We start from the raw sequence: 21514 nt of genomic DNA on the forward strand, positions 1-21514 counted from the left end.
GGATTAGAATTAAAAATCAGAAAACCATTATCATTCAGAAAATTACGACATAAATTGACGCAATTTGAGATGCTCCGAATAGCATATAGCATTTAATTCGGCGTAAGTGGGGACGAGTTCTGTCAAAGCAAAACCGTTGTACTAGATTATTAAGATTGTTAAAAGAGGAAAAAAACTGTAAGTACATGATTTTAAAATTTTTTATTTTATTTGTCAAACGCTTGCGTGCGGGGTAATTTGTTCAAGCACTCTTTATTTCAGGAATTTTGTTTTAATTTTCATTTCTTGTGTTTTGAAATGTTTGTCATTATCAATTCAACAAACTTCAAATTTGTTCAGTTCCTAAAAAAACCTACATATCAAATATTCCAAACTACAACACAGCGCACAGGTTTTTGAAGATTCAACAAACACACTCTCGGGACAGTTATAGAATATTGTTACTATAGTGCAATTCTAAATAAAATAAACAATTCAGATATGGCATAAAATATTTGACGTCTACAAAGCACTCAAGTACTTAGCATCATGAATTTAATATAGGAAAATGTTGCAGCAGCAAGTCTATAAGCGAAACTGAAAAGTTGACAAACTACAACCTACTATTCTAGATCTATGCACACACTATTCTATCTTGCAGAAAAATTCTATATCACAATCATCTTACACAGATAATTCGGAGAATTATTTAAAATAAAGTCAACATTCGATGATTAAAATCTCAGGTACCTATATCCATGTACAGCATGAAAGAGAATGTAGATTTGAAAACAAACCGCCATCGCCATCTCCAAGTTAAAAAAGCATTATTGCTTGGTCAGAAAAATATATATAGCTCTCTAATTGTGCACTGCACTCGGTTTCTTCATTTAAAACCTTCACCTGAACATTTCTGGTAACTTTACACAAGTATAAAATAAAGAAACTGAGCGAACAATGTTAGTTGTTAGAGGTTAGTAACTTACACCCATAGAGCTTCTAATAGAACCATTCATTTCACCTTCGCAGTTCGGATTCAGCGGGCAAACTAAATCGCCGTAGTCCACTTCACCTTTACTTTTCTTGCGTTTTAATGAAAACTGAGACTTCTTGGTGACCTACGGGAAGATAAGCAATTAATTGGGCGTGATGAAACGGCAACCGCATACCTTCAATTTGGCAGATGGTGTTAAAGGTATATAACCTAAAGTTCCTTCCGACTCTCGCTTCTCTTGAATTATGTCTTTGCCTAATAGTTCTTTGAAGTGAGTATTGAGATGACGTCGAAGTAAAGTTTTTCCAGGTGGAATATTCAACAGTGTAGCCAGAAGCTCGGATGTGAATTTATCTTCGAGTACCATTAACCCGCCGTGGACACCGGCGCCACGCAAATTCGGGGCGTATTCGGCCAAATCCACAGCTCTTAACCATTCCATTACCCTTATCATATTAAACATGTTTAATATTAAATTTACATTTTTGGTCTATGTGTGAAAAAATGACTAGGTTCGGATCAATAGTCCGTCTTACCCAGGCAGTACAGAAGAGGCTCTTATTGTCAACAACGATGCCAAATGTCATCAGAATATGATTTAAAGAAAATAATATTATAAAGAAATCGATATAGCTGCGCTTAAAACCCCTATAAGGATTGCATTGCCTGTACTGTAAAGCCAAGGTGAGAAGGACTATAGTTTTCTACCTATTCACTTTCATTGTATTTGAAAACGCTTGGCACACCAATCAATGAAGATAATATAGAAGCTCACCTATGTGTTGTCCACAAACAAATTTGTTTAGGTGTCGGTTGCTCAGGATCATCCGGCAACGACCTTCGCTGTAAACAACCAGGTTCAAAATCGTTTTCACGAAGAACCTGAATACCTCGTTTTAAACTAGCAACATGCAGAAGAGAGGTAACGTGAAGCACCGACAAATCGTCCACCGTTAACCGATGCAACACACGTCCGTCAATGCGATTAATTAAAAACGCTTCTTTATGCTGAGGCAGTCCCGAATCGTCTAACCACCTTAAAACCCAGGCGGTGTCCAGTTTACCCGCCTTTTCTAAGTAAGGATCGCTCGATCCGTTTTCTAACGAATCGGCTATTGCCAATTGCAATTTCTTTCTATGTAACACATTTCTTATGCCTAATTCTTTCTCAATCTCTTGAATCGGAACCTCTTGTAACTGTTGGCCGTTTTTAATCCACCGTTTTGCTTCTGATATGTACTGTTCTAACCCTAGATCTTGCAACCAATCGCAGATGTTCTCCGTGTCCCATTCAGGAAATGGTTTATCCGGTCTTAAAATTGATTAACGTAAGGCATTTACAGGATAATTATGGAACAACTTCTCTTACATATATGATGTCAAAGTACCAAGTTTCATGCACTTATTCCAATACTATCAAATTGCGCCACTGAGAGCAACAGCAAATTAAAAACTAAGATTTAAAACTAAGATTTAAAATTTCACTAAAAGTGCTGAAGTCTAGGTGGCGTAAAAATGGGATCGCATTGTCGGGAAGAAATTCCCTTTTTTACCACCCGCACGTTAGTACGGGAGGTATTGTATCGGGGTAAAAAATGAGTATGAATTTGATAAAAACCAAATAATTAGCCATAAAAATTTAGTTTATGCGACAAAACGCACTAATTTTCGCGACGAACTAATGAGAAGAATGAAAGTAAACAAGGACAAAAGAGTCGTGACACATCTGATGGCTGACTCAGTTGACAAACCCCAACCACGATATAAAATAGCGGAATTGGAGGCGGAAGCGAAAAATATGCAGAACTCAGAAGTCGAGGTACCCTCTTCAGACATTTCCTTTGTAAGTTGTTTGGAGTTTTAATCCCGGAAGGACTTTGTCAACATGTATCATTTTTCTTTGTGAACACCCTCTTCCAACAGCGCTTCCAGCGATTAGTTTGATTTTGTTATTAGAAAGAGAGAGATGGCTTAAAATTTCAAAAAGATCGGTCAACGCACTCGACTTTTGACCCCAACATTTTTAAATTGCAACCCCTGTTGATTTTTACCTTCTTGTAAAGGTAATTAAAAAAGAAACGCGTCTATTTTTTAATTATATTTAAAACTAGACAGGGGATGCAATTTTAAGATTTTAAGGTTTGATCCCCCTTAAAATGTAATTATCATTCCCAAAACTTTCAGATTTTTTTCTTCACTCGTTTTGAATGTTATAGTTTGGTCCCGAGACTTTTGGGAAACCCTGTATGTAGACTGAAGTATTTCAGATGGTATGTTTGCTATATGTATGTCCTATGGTCATCACATCCATCTTCAATAATTGCATGGAACGAAACTTGAAGTATTTTGACACATGAAAAAATTATTTTCAATTAATAGATAAGATTTTGTGAAGCCCTCGTTAGAAGTTTCTGCAAAAATCTTACGGGAAGACATGTTCAAATTTGTACTTTGAAAGTTGAATTGATACAATTTTGTTGAACATTAAGAGGAAATCCTTACTTTTTTTATTGGATTTTCAGATCGTATGTGAAATTTTATTTCTTTTGATACCCATATGTCAATAACTATCATTTATAGTTATTTTCACTTTTAAGATAAAAAAAATTGTAGATATCGGTAGAGGATACTTGAAAATTCAATATTTGAAAACTTGTGGTACCCAAATTTTCACTAACGTGTCACGTGTGGAGAAAAAATTGGACTTTGTTGGGTGCACATAAAAAACTTTTGGGTTGCCTACATATGACCTTGGCAGTTCTCCAAGTATAAGAAAAATTAAAGATTCAAAACTCAGTTTTTTAAATGACATGATTTTTTCCTCTCATTTCATGGAGGATTAAATACGTGTATACATACAGGGAATTGATGCAATAAAATAACGGTACAAGATCTCGCCTCACAGTAAGACACAAAAAACTTGACTCAAGATTAATTAAACGGATGTAAGGATGCTTTTTTTTAAATAAAACTTAACGGGTTAATAAATAAAATAAATTTGGAGGTTGTTTAGCTGTTCCTGGTTCCTTGAATTGTCCAGCTGTTGTTTGGCAGATTTAATGACGGTTGTAGACCAGTGGCTAAATATGGGAAAAATAAGGATAGGGACGAGGGTAGAAGGGATCAAATGGAAAAGAAATTTGAGGGCGTCGATAGAAGACTGAAGACGGACGACTGAAGATATCATAGCAGTAGGTACAGGTATAACAAATAAGAACTAAAAAATACAAGGCCCTAAAACAAAGATCCAAATTACAATGTAACACTAGCACAAAAAGGCTACTTACGAGATGGTGGGGGTCTTAAATGTAGAGACAATATAATATTTTGCGTGCTTAAATAAATTGGTGGTAGTAAATTAACGCTCGGATCCTAAAAGGCAATGAAGAAATAGAAAACGATACAACACGAATACTTACAAAAGGGGTTGAAATCCGGCGAGCAAGAGGTAAAATATATATTGGTTGTAGAAGCAAATCACAAATATAAGTGTGCCTCTCCTCTACTCTTAATCCCCAAAATAGGGTTTGTAAGGATGAATACTAATTGCTTTTATTAAGTAGGGTGAACTTCAAGAGGGTAGTAATCCCAAAATTTTTGGTTATTAGCGACTATAAAAATTTCGCACCTCACTAGCACACGACAAAATTGACAATAATCGAAAACGTAGAAAATTTGGAAAAAAAGGAACAGTAATACCAATAATTAAGGAACATAAAAAGTTAGCGGGAAAAGAAGAAAAGATTTTTGAAAAGAGCGGGAAAGAATAGCGTAGTTTAGACGAAATAACAACAGATAGCCCTGGAAACGAATCAGAGCTAAAGTCCCTAGAGTAATCTAGGGACTTTAATCAGAGCATAGATATAAATAAAAATCAAAGGCGTAACATTGAATAAAATGTATTACACATAAACTTAGAAAATTAGAATAGTGAAAACAGTAATGAAAGAAGAAGCGTTTAGAGCGTGAAAAGGAAGACAAAATGGTAAGAAGAGGACCAGAACCGAAAGAAGCGAAGAAATCAAAAGAAGAAATTTACGAAAATGAGTACGCCTATGAGATGAATTCAAAACAAATAAACAAATTCCTAACCTAAAAATCAAAATAAATAATGCAAAATAAAGTAAAAATGGACCTGTAACAAGTCATCATAATTTTGCGACGTGAATAAAGTTACATCGGTATCCAGTTTTGCGTCAGTCGACTTTTCGCAATACAAGTGAAAGTCAGTCTATATCGTTTTTTGGAAATAAGTGTACTGACGATTATCATCAGAACCAACAGAAGCAAGCATCTAAATTCAACGGTAAGAAGGCCGCCGCGTGGACCATACAAGTGTGTAAAAAAGTAAGTGACATTGTTTTATACTTTTGTCAGTGCTGTTTAAATTTGTTTTAGGTAGATTTGATTTAGAAGTGAAAAACTTATGGTGAACTTTTAAACTCGGAATTTTACAGTCTTGTAATGACGTCATTTTTGTCTATCCTTGTTTAACTAATGTAAAATGACAATGACAAAAAATTTTGCCGAAATGTTGTTGTGAAATGTTGTTGTCGTGGCTAAATTTTACCTGAAATGCTTGTCAAGTGATTGTCAGTTTTGAAGTTTTGAAAACGCCAAAGCGTCAAAACATGCCGCCAAAAAACCCTCATCGATTTAACGAACAAACACAGTTAATAATTCTAAATGTGTTGGCTTTCTTTCAAATTGAACAGGAACAAGTGGCATACCACTAGACATCAACAATGTTATACAGCGAACTGCACAAGCAACGAAAGTCAGCCCAACAACCATTTCAAATTTGAGAAAAAATGGTGTAAAATCCGACAAAGATTACGCATCTAATGTCTCTACCAAGCAAAAGATTAACAAGACGAAAATCACAGAATATTTGAAGAATAAAATTCGGGATACAATCTATTATATGTACTCCCAAAAGGAATATGTTACACTGGCAACTATTAGACAAAAATTTCTGGAGCAAAACGAATATTTTCAATTTTCCATTGATTCATTGAGAAAGTGGATCAAAAGTATGGGTTTTAAATGGAAGAAGTCCAATAACAGAAAATATCTTATGGATTTACCGGATATTGTCCACAAACGAATAAAATTCTTAAGGGAGTACATTGAAAACAAAAATTTGGGACATGAGGGTTATACTCCGGTTTTTATGGATGAAACCTGGATATTTAGTAAGGGATCATTTCGAAACAGCTGGCAAGATGATACTAAGCACACGGAATCAATTAAACCCAATGAAGGTAAAATAAGATATTATAATACCTTTTCAATATTATTAAAAGAGATATTCTTTAGGTCATCGATACATTATTGTCCACGCTGGGACGAACGATGGCTTTATTGGTGGGGCAAGTTTGATTTTTAAAAGTGGAAAAAAAACAGGGGACTATCATGATAATATGAACAGGGGTAATTTTGAAAATTGGTTCAAGACTCAACTGGTGCCAAATCTTCCTGAAAAATCTTTAATTATTATGGACAACGCAAGCTACCATTCTGGCCTTTTAGAGAAAATTCCCACCAAATCATGGACAAAACAAAGAATGATAGAATGGTTAGGGGAAAAAAATATCGGCTATCCAGAAAAGGCAATGAAGGATCAAATATGGAGCATTGTCAGCGCAAACTGCCCCAAAGAGAAAAAGTACTACCTTGATGAATATGTTAAGCCTTTAGGACATAAAATTTTACGGTTACCGCCATACCACTGCCAATTTAATGCGATTGAAATGGTGTGGTCTCAGTGTAAACGAAAATACGATCAGTACATTGCAAATTTTAAGGGATCACCACAAGAGGTTTTGGCAACATGGGAAAGGGTTATCGGGGAGATTTCTAGGGATAATTGGGAGAAATACGTAAACCATACGGACAAAGTAATACAAGAGGCTTGGGGAGCAGTACAAGTTTGTGATGCTTCTGACATCCCACCTCTTGTTATCACTACAGACGCAGATGACGACCTTACTGACGACGACCTTACTGACGACGAATACTTTGATTTTGACTCTGACGATACGGACGAAGGCGACTAATTTTCTTCTAATACTGTGACCATTACAATCGCAATAAATTGGCATTGGTATATTTTTGTTTTACGATTTTGATTTTCCAACTATTCATCAAGGTAGTGCAATTTTTTCTTGTGTAGATGTGGTTTCGATAGTGGTTCTTTGAATTTTTATGTACTCCTCTGCTAATTATTTTTTGGGTCTTTTCGGGAGTATTGATTCCTAAATAATATTCTGTGATTTTCGTTTTGTTAATCTTTATTTATTTAAAAACAAAAATATGTTAATATTACTTATATGTTAGTTGAGCAAGTTATTAAAATAATTAGTGAGTAAATGACCTTTTTTGAAATACTAACATTTTATCCATCGCGGTTTCGCTCGCAAAAAATATGAACTATTCGCATTTTTTAACATGTTAAAAATTTATTTTCGATATCTTCAGTCGTTTAGGCTGTGCGTTGATATCTCAGTCAGTCAGTCAGTCAGTTAATTAGGACTTCTTCTTTTATTAAGACCTATAGATTTCTTGTGGAAATTGACTTAATTATTATCAAAAAATGCTAAAATATTATGTACACCACTGTATAGTAAAAGTCATACAGGTAATTAGACACCAGTAGTCAGTTACTTAGCAATAAATAAATTTAATAGGACATACGTTTTTTCCCACGAAAATGACGTCATTACACGACTGTAAAATTCCGAGTATAAATGTGTCTAAGGTCTTTTTTTTTAAATCGTGACGTGTCTATGAATCCAGTAAATTTAGAACCTCTTGTAATTTAGGCAAGCCGAGTGGTTATTTGTAAAATAAAAGATTTTAAGATTGTTTGTGAAAATAACGTAATATTACATTTTGTTTAACTAGTTATTGTGACCTTTTGAAGTCACTTTCAGTAACGAATAGTGGGGTTAGTCTAATTTATTTTTTAGGTAGTTGTCCTGAATGACATTTCATCGGTTTGTATTTTTGTGTGAGCCACATTGGGCAATAAGGTGCGAGTTACACTGCAATATATTAGGTACATGTTCCTCTACCTATAGTGAATATTTTCTGAATAATTCTCATTTTATTGCATTGACAATACTTTTAACAGTAAGCCATCACTGTATGCGCCTGAAATCGCCAACAAAAACCAAGAAAAAGTTTGTGATCTAATCTTTTCATGCGATAAACTGAAAAATGAAAAAAGTATAGCAATATCGATAAGAACAATGAGAATTTACATGGCAAAAAAGAAAGGATCATCAATATCACTTGATTTTTAACTAAGTATTTCCTGAATTCTTCCCAAGTTAAAAAGGCCCAGATCATTAAAGGATGCCTAGTGGAGACAAAGGGACAGACGAGGAGGTAACAGCCTGTTTAACACCACCAAAACGCTAAAACGCATCAATTATTTGTATGTCTCTGTATAAGCCGTATGTTCATGCTCCTACCCTTATACTGTTCAACTTCTTCAATTACTACAACTACAGTGGATTTTCAAAATATTCTATAAGGTAGATATTAACATGTATGTATCAAAATAAACAAAATTTCACAGAGCATCCAAAAATGTAAGATACTAGTACAAATTTTCAAAGATCCACCCCAACATTCGCAGAAATTTCTAACTCAGGTATAAGTTATGTTGAATCAGTTGAACGTTTATGATTGGATAAAATGTTAATCATGACCTCAGTTCAACCGCAGGTTCGACGCAACATCATACAACTGGTCTTAAAGCTCCCAAAAAAGACCTGGTATATTAACACAACTGGATACTCACTTTGTCAAAATCAACGGTTCGCTCCAGCCTAACCTCGCCGCGGCTGTCGCCCTAACGCCACCACGTTGAAATTCGGAAAGACCGGGAATGTCTTCCAAATTACCGGAACCGGACCTTCTCATTCGGCCGAATATTTTCTTAATGCCCTTGTTCTTGTTGAACTGTAAAGATGGCGAACTTGGTGTACCATCACTGTTTTCGTCTATTATAATTTTTTCCGTTTCGGCTACAATACAACAATACATTACAATACAATTATGATTATAGAATAAAGTAGTACTGAAAGATGATGATGATACTTGCTCCGAAATTAATTTGGAAATTTAGTACGTTTATACAAAGAATGAGTATAGAAATGTTGGATAAGCAATGAAATGGAAGTCATTCTCTTTTATATGCAGGCGTTAATTCAAATTTCTTATGATTTACGTCTAGGTAAAAGTGGTACTAGAAATTCATTTCACAAGCAATCAACTAGTTATTGACCAATCGTCATTCTTGCGGAATGAATTTTTACCCTATCTCCAATTATTACGCAAGGCCTATATACAGTATTTGTAAGTTTTAGTTAGTAGCTCGATTATAGCATTCCAAACATGCCAAAAAACGAGCTATCACCTAAATTGGGTACAGAATGTCCTCTGCCCCGAACACCAAGTAATGAATAAAATCCCCTACCGAACGCCACTCCTTTTCGTGAATTATTTGCGGTATTCGCGTTTGTATCTGTAACCGGAACGATTTCACCATTACTGATGAACTGTTGTCTAGGTAGACTGCCGTAATGTATATCGATTTGTCTTCGATAGTTTGCAGGAGGTGTCTGTAACAAAAATAGTTTATTGCAGATTTACCACTTGAACCTGGGTTTTTTATATAATCGGGTGAAAAAAAGCTATAAAATTTGCCCACTTCTCTCTTCCGATTGGTTAAAATTTTCATGACATCGTGAAGACTTAAAAAATTATTATTCTCAAAGGTGGTCTCCTATCAAGTACCTGTACCCTGCCTCCAGAAATCTAGAATCCCGTTTGTGTTTCTTCCAGTAGCCTCTTCTCTTCCACTTCCCTTTCCCTTTCCTCTCATTTAGCACATTCGTGTGTACTTTATGGTGTTGTGTAAACTACGTCACGTGGACGTTTTATTTGGCACCTACATTAATATTGGGTCACTCCATATGTGTTTAATTGCAATTATTTTTTATGTTAAATGTTGGTCTCCAATTTAGAATGAATTCAATTTCGATCATGTTTCTCGAATTTGAAGTCAGTGTGATTTTGTTTTAGGATTATTTATTTAATGATGTGTAATTTTGTATAAATAATCGATTTGTTTATTTTATCGTTCATACAGATTGGCGTGTAGTGTTCTGTAAAACTTCACCTCATGTTATCTCTGGTCATCGCGATAAGAGTGTTCTACGTTTAGCTAATTAAGTTAGATGAGCAGATGTTTTTCGCCGACGTAAACACAGATGTTAGTTATTCGACGACGCAGTAATTTTGAAAAATAAGTAGAGGTGGAAGGTGTAGAAGGAAAATTGTTTTAAATAGAAGAGATGGACTTAATCGTTATTTGTTTGGTGGTGAACGTTATCAAGCAGTTGATCTTTAAGGTCTTCAACTATCAGATAAAGGGAGTTTTAGCTGGCTGAGTTGATAGAGTACTGTCGAAGTAGTGGGCTCCCTCTTGTGGTTGGCTGTGATGCAAACGCACACCATGTTGTGTGGGGCAGCACGGACACGAACTCGAGGGGCGACCACCTTCTGGAGTACTTGCAAACAACTGATTTGAATGTTTTAAATCAGGGAGCAGCCCCTACCTTCGTCACAGCGCGGAGGCAGGAGGTCATTGATCTGACGCTGGGCTCCTTTTCAATAGCTCACATGATCACGAATTGGAGAGTGTCTGATGAGCCGTCGCTTTCGGACCACAGGCATATTCTTTTCCAACTGAACCTGTCATTGCACTGCGGGCCCTGCCGGTTTCGGAATCCCCGATCCACTGACTGGGACTGCTATGTGGCAAAACTGTCGGACCGGTTGGATAGACCACCTTTGCTCTGTCGGAAAGCAGAGCAGGTGGAAGAGGCGGCCGCATTAGTAAGCGACGCCATAACAGCGTCCTATGAGGACAGCTGTAAACTGCGTACCTTTCGAGGGAAGAAGAGAACACCTTGGTGGAACTCAGACCTTGAAAAGGCTCGTAAGGAGGTTCGCAGGCTCTTTAATAGGGCCATGCGAACTAAGTTACCTGCGGACTGGGAAGATCTTAAGATCTCCCAGCGCAGGTATAAGGACCATATTCGGAGGTCGAAACGAGGATCTTGGAGGACTTTCTGTGGTAACATGGAAGGTCTTCCTGAAGTTCAAAAACTTCGTAAAATCCTTTTGAAGGACCCGGGGCAAAAAGTGGGGACACTGAGGCTTCCATGCGGTAGATATACGTCTACCGCGGGTGAGGCTCTCACATGTCTCCTGGAAACACACTTTCCAGGCTCCGGGGACTACTTAACTTCGGACCCACCAAAGGGAGCTACTCGGGTCGGTGTAAGGTCGATCAACTGGAAGGTAGCATCCCGGGTGGTTACCGAGGGATCTCTGAGATGGGCGGTCAGCACGTTCAGCCCATTTAAGAGTGCAGGACCGGATGGGATATTCCCGGCTCTTCTACAGAAGGGCCTGGAGCCGCTGCTCTTACACTTGTTGCATCTCTTCAGAGCCTCTCTGGCTTTAGGGTATATCCCCGAAAGCTGGAGGAAGGTAAGAGTTGTGTACCTACCTAAGCCGGGTCGTGCTAAATATGACGTGGCGAAGGACTATAGGCCCATCAGCCTATCATCGTTTCTTCTAAAAACGGTGGAGAAGCTGGTGGATGCATACATAAGGAATGGCGTACTGGTTAGTAGACCACTACATCCGTTCCAACATGCTTACAGGGCTGGTATGTCCACGGAGACGGCTCTACACAGCCTGGTGTGCAGGCTGGAAAAGGGAATGTCTTCCGGGGGGATAGCTCTGGGAGCGTTTTTAGATATCGAGGGTGCGTTTAACAACACCACGTTCGATTCGATTAGTGAGGCTGCTGAGAGCTTTGGTATTGATGGGTCGATCGTAAGATGGATCCGAGCCATGCTCGAAAGCAGAGTCATTATCTCCTCAATTGGGATGACGGAGATGAGCTCATCGGTTACTAGAGGATGTCCGCAGGGTGGGGTGTTGTCTCCACTTCTGTGGTGCCTGGTACTAGACGGGCTCCTCCGCATCTTGAACGAGGGGGGAGCGTATACACAGGGATACGCGGACGATCTCGCGATCGTCATAACTGGGAAGTTTCCAAACACCGTGAAAGAGCTCATGCAGGGGGCTCTCGAACAGGTGGATAGGTGGTGCAGTAGCCATGGCCTTTCCGTTAACCCGGAAAAGACCGAGGTTGTTTCATTCACGAATAGAAGGAAAGCGGATCTTGCTGGACTCGCTCTTCGAGGACGTCAACTGGGTCTGACCAGGTCAGTGAAATACCTGGGAGTCATCATTGACTCCCGCCTGACCTGGAAAGGACACATTGAGCGCATAAGCAAAAAGGCCACTGCATGTCTATGGGCATGTAGAAGGGCTTTTGGTTGTACATGGGGCTTGAACCCTCGACTGGTATACTGGCTTTACACTGCAGTGATAATACTGTATGGTGCACTTGTGTGGTGGCCTGCCATGCGCAGGGTAACCTACAGGAAGCAGCTAGGAAAGGTCCAGCGACTCGCCTGTCTGGGAGTCACTGGAGCCCTAAAAACCACGCCAACTTTGGCCATGGAGGCACTTCTGGGCCTAGAGCCTCTACACTTAGCTGTGGAGGCAGAGGCTCGGAAGGCTTCCATACGCCTAAACGATTGGGATGAATGGAAGGATCGAGGCAGCCTTGGGCACGGGCGGATCTGGGAGGAAACCCTCAGAACCGATCCCCTCCTCGCAAGGAGGGACGTGATCCGGGCTATCTTGCTAAGACCAAAGCGTTATAAAGTCATTCTCCCGGATAGGGAGCAGTGGCTGAACTCGGATTGCTCGTTCCTCAAACCTGAGGGGCTCGTGTGGTTTACAGACGGGTCCCAAACAGAAAGGGGAACGGGCATGGGTATATATGGTGATCGACCGAGAGCCAGCGTCAGCGTCTCCCTTGGTCAGCATAGCACCGTGTTTCAGGCAGAGATGTTAGCCATCATGACCTGTGCACAGGAAAACCTCCGTAGAGGTTACCGTAACAAGCATATATACATATGCAGTGATAGTCAGGCGGCGTTGAGGGCCCTGTCGGTAGACAGGTTCCGATCAGCTACGGCGCTTGATTGCAGGCGAACCCTAGATAGATTAGGTGAGTCTAATAGGGTAAGCTTGATTTGGGTGCCAGCGCACTGCGGAATAGGGGGCAACGAAAGGGCGGACGAGTTGGCTCGCGAAGGCAGTGGTGGAGTCTTCGTCGGGCCCGAGCCTACCCTAGGGATTGCTCCCTCCGTTGTTAGGGCCAGGATTAAAGATTGGTTGACCAGTCAATTCCAGGCTCAGTGGCAACAAGTAACCGGACTCCGGCAGTCCAAGGCCTTTTTAACAGGGCCCCTTGGCAAATCGGGGTCTTCTAAGCTTCTAAAACTGAATAGAAGCCAGATTAGGAAGATCACCGGTGTCCTTACGGGACACTGGATGGTCAACTATCACCTGCACAACATTGGGCTCGCGGAGGAGTCCACGTGCAGGTTCTGTGGCGAGGCAGATGAAACTACCGAGCATGTGGTCTGTCACTGTGACGCTTTGATCAGGGACAGATATCAACTCCTTGGAGACAGATACCTGGAACCGAGGAGGGTGAAGCAACTTAGGCTAAACAGGGTCCTATCCTTCATTGAGAGGAACGGGCTCTGAACTCAGTTGCGAAGAAAGGGGGTAGGCACAATGGGCCTCTGATGTGCCTAAGTGCTGCCCGGTCGGGCTCCCCTGAGAATAGAATAGAATAGAATAAAGGGAGTTTTTCCACCACCAAAGAGCCAATTTTACATCTGTACTTACAACGAACCCAATGTCGTCTAAATCGAATTTTAAGTGCGACCAGTGTCAGAAGCAACATCAGTTGGATTTTTGTGCTTGTTTGTGCGTTCTGTTCATGAATAACGCAGTTACGTTGGGATATTTGGGATTATTAACAGGTAATTAGGTACTTAAGATTTCCTTTAATTAATTTGTTCTATGGATCGATTATGACCGCCAGTTTGCAATAGGGCCACTGGATAATGAATTAATATTTTGAAATCCTAGGATTATCTGTGTATAAACGACGTTGGCCACTACTTTTCCAAATGGCGACGTATTTATAATGATAAAAGTAGTTTGTCTTGTATTGATCAATATGGCAGTTGAAGCCTGATTGGGAACGTGTATTCACCACGAGTCAAAACCTAAAATACTGGAATAACAGTATTATCTGTTGATCTCTGATTGCATAAAAAATATTTCAAATCATTCAACATCTACCATCAGTATCATTACGTCGTGTAAGCGAAACTTCATAATACAAACCTTTGGAGGCTGCGCTAAATCTTGTACTGGAGAGTTAGATTCAATCTTTCTCGGCGATTGAGAGATCATTGCGCCTGTAGGGACAGGACTCGGAGAAGGCGACATTCTTACATTTATACCCTGCAAAACAAGCAAATTAGAGATAACGAAAAAAGGATTTAACATAAAATGCGTACAGGATTACTGTTGTGATGTACAGGCGTTGAATGGTGAGGTTGGGGAGACGGCCTCGCCCTTACAGGTGGTTTCGTTCCGCTTATACCATTATTATTAAATCTTGAGCTTCTCAATTCCAGGTTTTCTCTTTCGAGCGCCGCCTGATGAAGTTTCATTTCGCTAATCGCCGACATTAACTCCAATTTCTGCGTTTCTAAAGATGACCGTGACAGCATTTCCTAATACAGATCATAAAAAAAATATTATAATTAATTGTCGCAAATAAGTGTTCTAAAATATAATTTAATTGGTCTCTATTGATGAGTAGATAATGGTTTTCTGACCCACTCACAATCTAGATGAAAGAGTGCATGCAACGGGTACTGTCCAATTTTACGAATAATAAGGAAACGTGTGTAATTTAACAGCTTCCTTAGTTACGTGACTTAAGTACGTATATAAGAAAAATGATGCGGCCTTCAATAACGAAATACTGAAAATAGAATGAAACAAAAAAAGCTCTATATCTGCGTGAATATCTTTTCCGTTAGATCGTTATCGTGTAAATAAGTAATAACTGAGTCGAACGAAATAGGTACCACTTTCAAAAGAACGTGGCCACGAATTTGATTTATTTCAGTTCAAAAACAAAATTTTCAAAAAAAGAAATGAATAAATTTTCAGTAAACCTATGTTCGTAAAAATTCCTACTCCTATCAGCTCAAAGATTGGGCACCCTGCAATTCATTCTAGCAAAACCCCTCGTAAAATCCTTTTTACCGTATAACACACGACTGCAATGAGCGGAAATTAAATTTTTTTTAGTCCTAATTTGAGCGACATTTTCGATAAATTTCAGAATTTTAAGTGAGCATATCTTACGAAGGAAATGTCGAAAGGTGTAGATAAAATTTGAAAGTGATACATCTCGAGGAGATACATCCGTCCAAGTTACAATCTTCTTTAGATGCCTTCAGAGACTAGTGATCTTGATGACTTATTTAATTTCTCCTGACATTAGAAAAATCACTCCACAAAAATTCCCCTGGTTTATTACTTGCGCATTTTTTTAATTGACAAACTACTAAAGGGTATAAGTACGTAATAGTGTACAATGTACCTACATCAATCATATTCATAACCATGTACAAAGTTAATGAGATTTGTGATTAATTATATGGCAGGTAGTGTAACACACTTGCTCCAGTATAATAAATAGGGCACTCAGTTAAATTAATCGTATTTCAGCATCATATATTAAAATGTGAGGTGAGGTACCTAGTATTTCTATTAAAGTTAATAGGTATGTCTACATTGAATTCATGGAGGCCACAGTCAGATTCCAAACAATATTCGACATAATACTTACCGTCAGCATTGAATAATTAATTTTTTATTCAATGCCGTCAGTCAGATAAATCCTATATACCTTCGTAAACTGTATCTAAATTTTGGCAGCCCGCAACGAGTAAGAAATTGCATTAGTTAGTCACTTACCCGTTGTAGCATATCCTCAGAATTAGTCAACTGTTGCTTGCGCTCGATGAGAACCTTTTCCAAATCCGTAATTTTGTCGCCTTGAGCTTCGATTTGCTCGGTGAGAACCTGAACCTGTAGCTGTAGATTATCCTTTTCCGACTGCAATTTGCGTAACTTGTCATCGTGGTCGCTTCCCTAAAGCAAAAAGATCTTTTTAAGTAAAAAGCTCGTTCACTAATTTCAGTATAATGTTTAACATTTTTTGAGGTCGATATGAATTAGGCTTAGGCGTAGTAGAAGTTTTGTTAAAAAATTATACAAATTACGTCTTATTGACGTTATTTCGGTCTACACGCCAAAAATAACGACGGAACACTCTGTATGTGAGAATTTGGTTTGGTTAGTTGAAGACGTAGTTTGTCTGAACAGTCACCGGTAATTCGTCATTTTATTCATCAAGTGAATGTTGTTTGTCACAAAGTTTTGTGTGTTAAAGAAAAGTGCCGCTTAGACGATAGCAGCGTTGGTGTGTGTAATAATAATAATAATAATATCTATTGTTGTGCAGACATGTTGATACATTTACACTCGTCATTAGATAAAGAACACACTAGCATATAATACAACAAACATAATAAAAAAATAAAAAAACATATAACACAGAATGACTGATACAATTACGAACCACTCCAACAGAAGTCGTTAAACTCATCAAATGAGAAAAAAGGGTGTTGAATAAACAATTTTTTTAGTGTAATTCTAAAATCTGACAGGGGTAACGATCTAATCTTCGGAGGAACTATATTAAATAAAGATTGCGATTGGTATGATGCACCATTTTGGCTCTTCAACAATCGGCAAAAAGTCACCCTTAAGTTATCCTTTTGTCGAGTGTTATATGAATGCACCTGGGATTGTAACACATTCTCCACCATATTTTTCTTACAAAAACACAAGGCCTCAAGAATATAAAGACTAGGAAGAGTTAGGATCTTTATTAGTTGCGAGAATGATTGACGACAATCATCACTGTACTGTAGATACTAGATTGTTAATCACGCGTACGGCCTTTCGTTGGAGGCGAAAGATGAACTTCCATGAAGCACTATGACCCCACGCTAGTATTGCATAAGCAAGAGTACTGTGAATCAATGCGTAATACGCGGAAAGCATAACTGTTTTTGACGTACTACTGCGCAGTCGTTTAAGTAAAAATATTGACTTATTCAGTTTGTATGTATGTGTAGTTAAGTGAGTCTTGTTATCGCAAACCTTTGTACGACCAGATTATTAGCATTATTAAAAGAGAAACTAAACTATAAGATTTTCTTATTTTATTTGTCGAACGCCTGCGTGCGGTGTAATTTGTCCAAACATGTTTTGTAAACTTTTTTTCTTTAAGGAATTTTGTTCTAATTTTCCATTTCATGTGTTTCGTAATAAATCAATTAATTATGTGTTTATGTGAATCTGTTGTGCGATCCGGATAACATTTGTATAGTTAATTGTTTGGAATTTTCGGAAGTTGATCGAGGCTAAAGAGTTTTCCAAGTCATTAATTTACTTAAGTCAATATTGGGATTTTTTTTGTAGCAGAGGCCGGAAGTGTGCGAGGAGAGATTATACAAAATTTCTAAACTTCGATTGTTATTTATTAAAGATAGCTGGAAAGGCGGGAGTGTAGTTGACAGCATACTATTGCGCACAGTGACAGTAGTACATTAAATTACATGGTAATGTCAACGCAAAGAAGTCAATAAATGCATAAACCTTAGCACTCATTAGTTCGTACGTGTTTCGACTGTCACCATTAGTTTCAAAAAATACGCCAAAAAAGGATGAAACTTACTTTAGGTTCAATGTAATAGAAATAGAAGACTCTAACGTTATGATACAAATAAACCCATTGCTGAAACGGAGAGAATGTGATATCAAAAAATCAAATGATGTTCAAATGCTGTGCACAATACAGAAAACTGTATTGGTTGTAACTTCAACATCAATGAATCCACAACAGTAGACCACATCTATAATCTCATTTTAAGACGCTATTCAAAGAGGATCCAATTGAAATGCGGAGTTTGCGGCAAGTTAAGTACCTATATCTCTGAAGAAATGTTGCTTTTTCTTGTACAGGGTGTCCTACTTTGGTTGAGACTGCAGTGTATTTCAACTGTTTTTAAAGATAGAGACTTACAGTTTTGGCGTCCAGGTGCGACTTTCTTTGTGTTCTTGTGTTTTTTGTTAATTTTAGCCATCAATAAAAAATAAAAACTTTATTTTTTACAGTTTTTAAATGTAGTAGGCCACGGATTCATGAAGATTTTATTTTGTTTATTGTATCCATGGTAACTAATCAATAAAAATGGCTGACGGTAAAAATATGGCATTTCAAAATTTTGAAAAATGATATAATATTATATAATTATATTAAAAAATGTAGATTGTCATACATCAATGTAATCAGGAAAAATAATGGAAGAAATTGACGTTAAGATATACAGAGTGTTTTTTTACTGTCCCACTGAATTCTACGTAAAAAATATCTAAAATATGCAGTATTTACCTTTTTTTTAATCTTATAAGGGTAGTAAGACAACTTTCCAAAAAGTCAAACTTTTCGTTTTCGATATCTCAGAAACAAACGTAGTTAGATTGATTCTATTTGTGCTATTAAGTTTCACAAAAAAATGACAAAGGGTGGCGAAAACCGCAAGTCTCTATCTTTAAAAACAGCTGAGATACACTGCAGTCTCAGTCAAAATAGGACACAAGGTACCTATATAGTCGTTGTGTTATCCCTCTTCCCCCATCCCTCATATTTTATGAGGTAGTGCTGCATCAAAATGATGCAAAACTCATACAACATTGCGATAAATGTATTTTTATGCATGTTTGTCGGGTATATTTTAGAAAAAAAAATGATTTTGCTACTTAACCTTGAATAGTACGCCCTCTAGCGACAAACCGAAGAACTTGAACATAATCTCCAGCGATTTCAGTGGACCTCATTTGTTAATAAAATCTCTTTCTCCAAGCTGTACAATTAAAGGTTACATAGATATATCTTTATTAATAGGACACCCTGTTGAAGTTAAGGCGTTCCTGTAGAACGCCAAGATATAGTCTCTGTTGTGACAAGAATAATAAGATAAATAAATAAAATAAATAAAAAAGGATGATGGCCACTGCCCCCCCCCCCAAGATGTAAATCCTGTTCTCTTTCTTTGGGGTGTACATAAACAAAAAAATACAGTACATCGCTAATTAAGACTCCGAAAATAGTATTGCACCAAAGGAAAAAATTTAATTAAAATTTTAGACGCAACACATTTTTGCACAGATGCTCCGAGTGGGTTTGTAGTAAAAAAAAACCAAACAATTGTATTTCTCCGCTATGCTTTTATATACAACATTTATATTGCTAGTCAAAATTTGTCTTTCTATTAGATTAGAATCAAACATTTTTACGATAGGAGAGCCCCCACTCCCTTACACAAATCGCTTCTACATTCCATAGTGTTGCGTTTCAGAATAACTATTTTTTGTTCAAAACTGCAGTCTTGATTATTTATAAAACGAACGATTAATTCTTGGCATATCGAAGTGAAATTGGGTTTCCTCGATATTGCTTCCCTTGTGTTTTTGATATTTCTGATTAGACTCAGTATTCAATAGAATCAAAATAAATTACAATTTTCAGTTTTTGATTTGATGAAGGCTTAATTGCCCATTACAAAGAATATTTAACTCTCATCTCATTTTCTTAAATTAAATAGGTATAATAGGGCTTATAGACTTACAGGGCATGACCCCCAGTCAGAAATCGTAATAAAACGACCGCGGGTGAATACTACGGTACTCGGTACTACTTTTTTTCTTAGACTGGACCATTGCCATATCCACAGCTAAGTTATCGTTCAACTGATTTGCCCTACGAAACTACTAAACATTTATTATCATTGAATCAGTAGTGATTAGGCTACATCCAAAATTTTGGGCTTCTTCTTTAATTTTCAGTACCGTCAGCTTCCACTCCACTGCGCCAAACGACATGAATTCCAGAGCTAAACTCCCGATACTCTACAGTTTGGTTTGGCCCTACGGACAAGAAAAATGCAAAAAAATTTGTACTAATTTTAGCAAGATATTTGAAATACGTTTCAGAACTTGCAAAATTTTCGTTTTTAAAATTAATTACTTATTCAATTTAATAAAGTGTAGTTACTCATAATGCCTCAAGGTCCGAGAATGTAGGCTAAAGTTGACAATCTAAAAATGTCCTTTGGATTTATTTTTGCAGCAAAATATGTGAGAAAAAAAATATAGGCAATATATTGGAAGCTTGATCTCGTTACTGGGCAAAGTGGAATGTTAAAACGTTTTTGATGGGTTTTAATATTAGGAAGATATTTGAAATTGGTTTCAGAACTTGTAAAAATTTTCGAGTTTAATTTTTAGTGCCGACTGTCTTTACAAAAACGTTTACATGAAGTTCCAACTCTTCTCTTTACATATTTTGCTGTCCAATTTTCTTTCTTAGTTCAAGAGCTTCAACATTAACACTTTCCAACATTTCCATGTTGTTACATCCTTTTTCGGCATAATACCCATGTGTTCTGTAAAACATGTATTTGCAAAAACGTCTTTGAACTGTTCAAGAATTACTTTGTGGTTCCATATTGTCACTCCATATTCTAATTTGAATCGGACCAATAAAGAGTTTGCCCGATATTATTATCTGTGTATCCCTCTCATCAATTTATCAATCAATTTAAAATCTATCTGTCTCACTTTGTACTGTTTGTTGGCGCGTTGACCGAATTTTATTAATTTTAATGCAAGCTCGACGAAGCGCACACATGTGGTTTTTGGGCAGAAAACGGCGGACGAGAGAGGGATAATTTGGTACTGACCAGGTGTGCGTGTGAATGTTATATGTACCTATGTATGTAGCTGTTAAGTAAAAGTGTCTTAATCCAAGAAGTTATATTTTTTTCAACCTACTCCAGCTCCAAGTTATCGAAGATCGACAACGTGTTTGTCTATTGCAGCCTTCGTACACAACAACACACAAAACAAGGTTACTCCTTAGTTATATCACCAGGAAATTTCTTTCACTAAAGTCACGACCTTACATAACAAATAGTCACTCTTTAGTTACGTCACCGGGAAGTTCCTTCACCTACGAGTGCCTGACCGGAAAGGGGGGGAGGGGCACCGGGTTCTGGTTTCTACTACTAAGTGTTTTTACTATTGAGACCAATAAGATCTAGGTATGGACATGTAATAATTATTTTTAAAAAACTTACACAGGGCGCACGGAAATTGGATTTCCAAAATGCCCTAACCTTCCTAAAATGGAAATCGCCCTTTTGCTCTATAGTAGTGTATAAATTCTAAAAAATAAAGGCAGTAATTCCATCTTATGCCAAAAACGGTCAAATCTTTAATTATAAGCCGGTTTCAATGTAACTGAACAAAAAGCAAGTGCTTCTTCAAATTTTGCACGGGGAGAGCCGAGGCGGCGCAGCA

The 21514-nt window shown here is 37.6% G+C and overlaps 1 protein-coding gene across 6 annotated transcripts in view; it reads right to left on the minus strand.

Moving 5' to 3' along the window:
• LOC116169452 (liprin-beta-1) overlaps nt 1–21514 on the minus strand; it is an 83304-nt gene that overhangs the window by 2965 nt on the left and 58825 nt on the right. For 2 of the 6 annotated variants that reach the window (XM_031485547.1, XM_031485541.1), the window contains 8 exons: nt 15998–16174; nt 14521–14739; nt 14345–14464; nt 9402–9606; nt 8784–9009; nt 1749–2285; nt 1149–1419; nt 966–1097 (listed from right to left, as the gene is read on the minus strand). In XM_031485547.1, coding sequence (XP_031341407.1) covers nt 966–1097; nt 1149–1419; nt 1749–2285; nt 8784–9009; nt 9402–9606; nt 14345–14464; nt 14521–14739; nt 15998–16174 — 1887 coding nt within the window. Of the gene's footprint in view, nt 1–667; nt 730–965; nt 1098–1148; nt 1420–1748; nt 2286–8783; nt 9010–9401; nt 9607–14344; nt 14465–14520; nt 14740–15997; nt 16175–21514 lie in introns of those variants that run through there. The other 4 variants (XM_031485544.1, XM_031485542.1, XM_031485545.1 and 1 more) reach the window with 4 other exon arrangements.

Source organism: Photinus pyralis, unplaced genomic scaffold (genome assembly GCF_008802855.1).
Source record: "Photinus pyralis isolate 1611_PpyrPB1 unplaced genomic scaffold, Ppyr1.3 Ppyr1.4_LG4, whole genome shotgun sequence".
NCBI lineage: Eukaryota > Metazoa > Arthropoda > Insecta > Coleoptera > Lampyridae > Photinus > Photinus pyralis.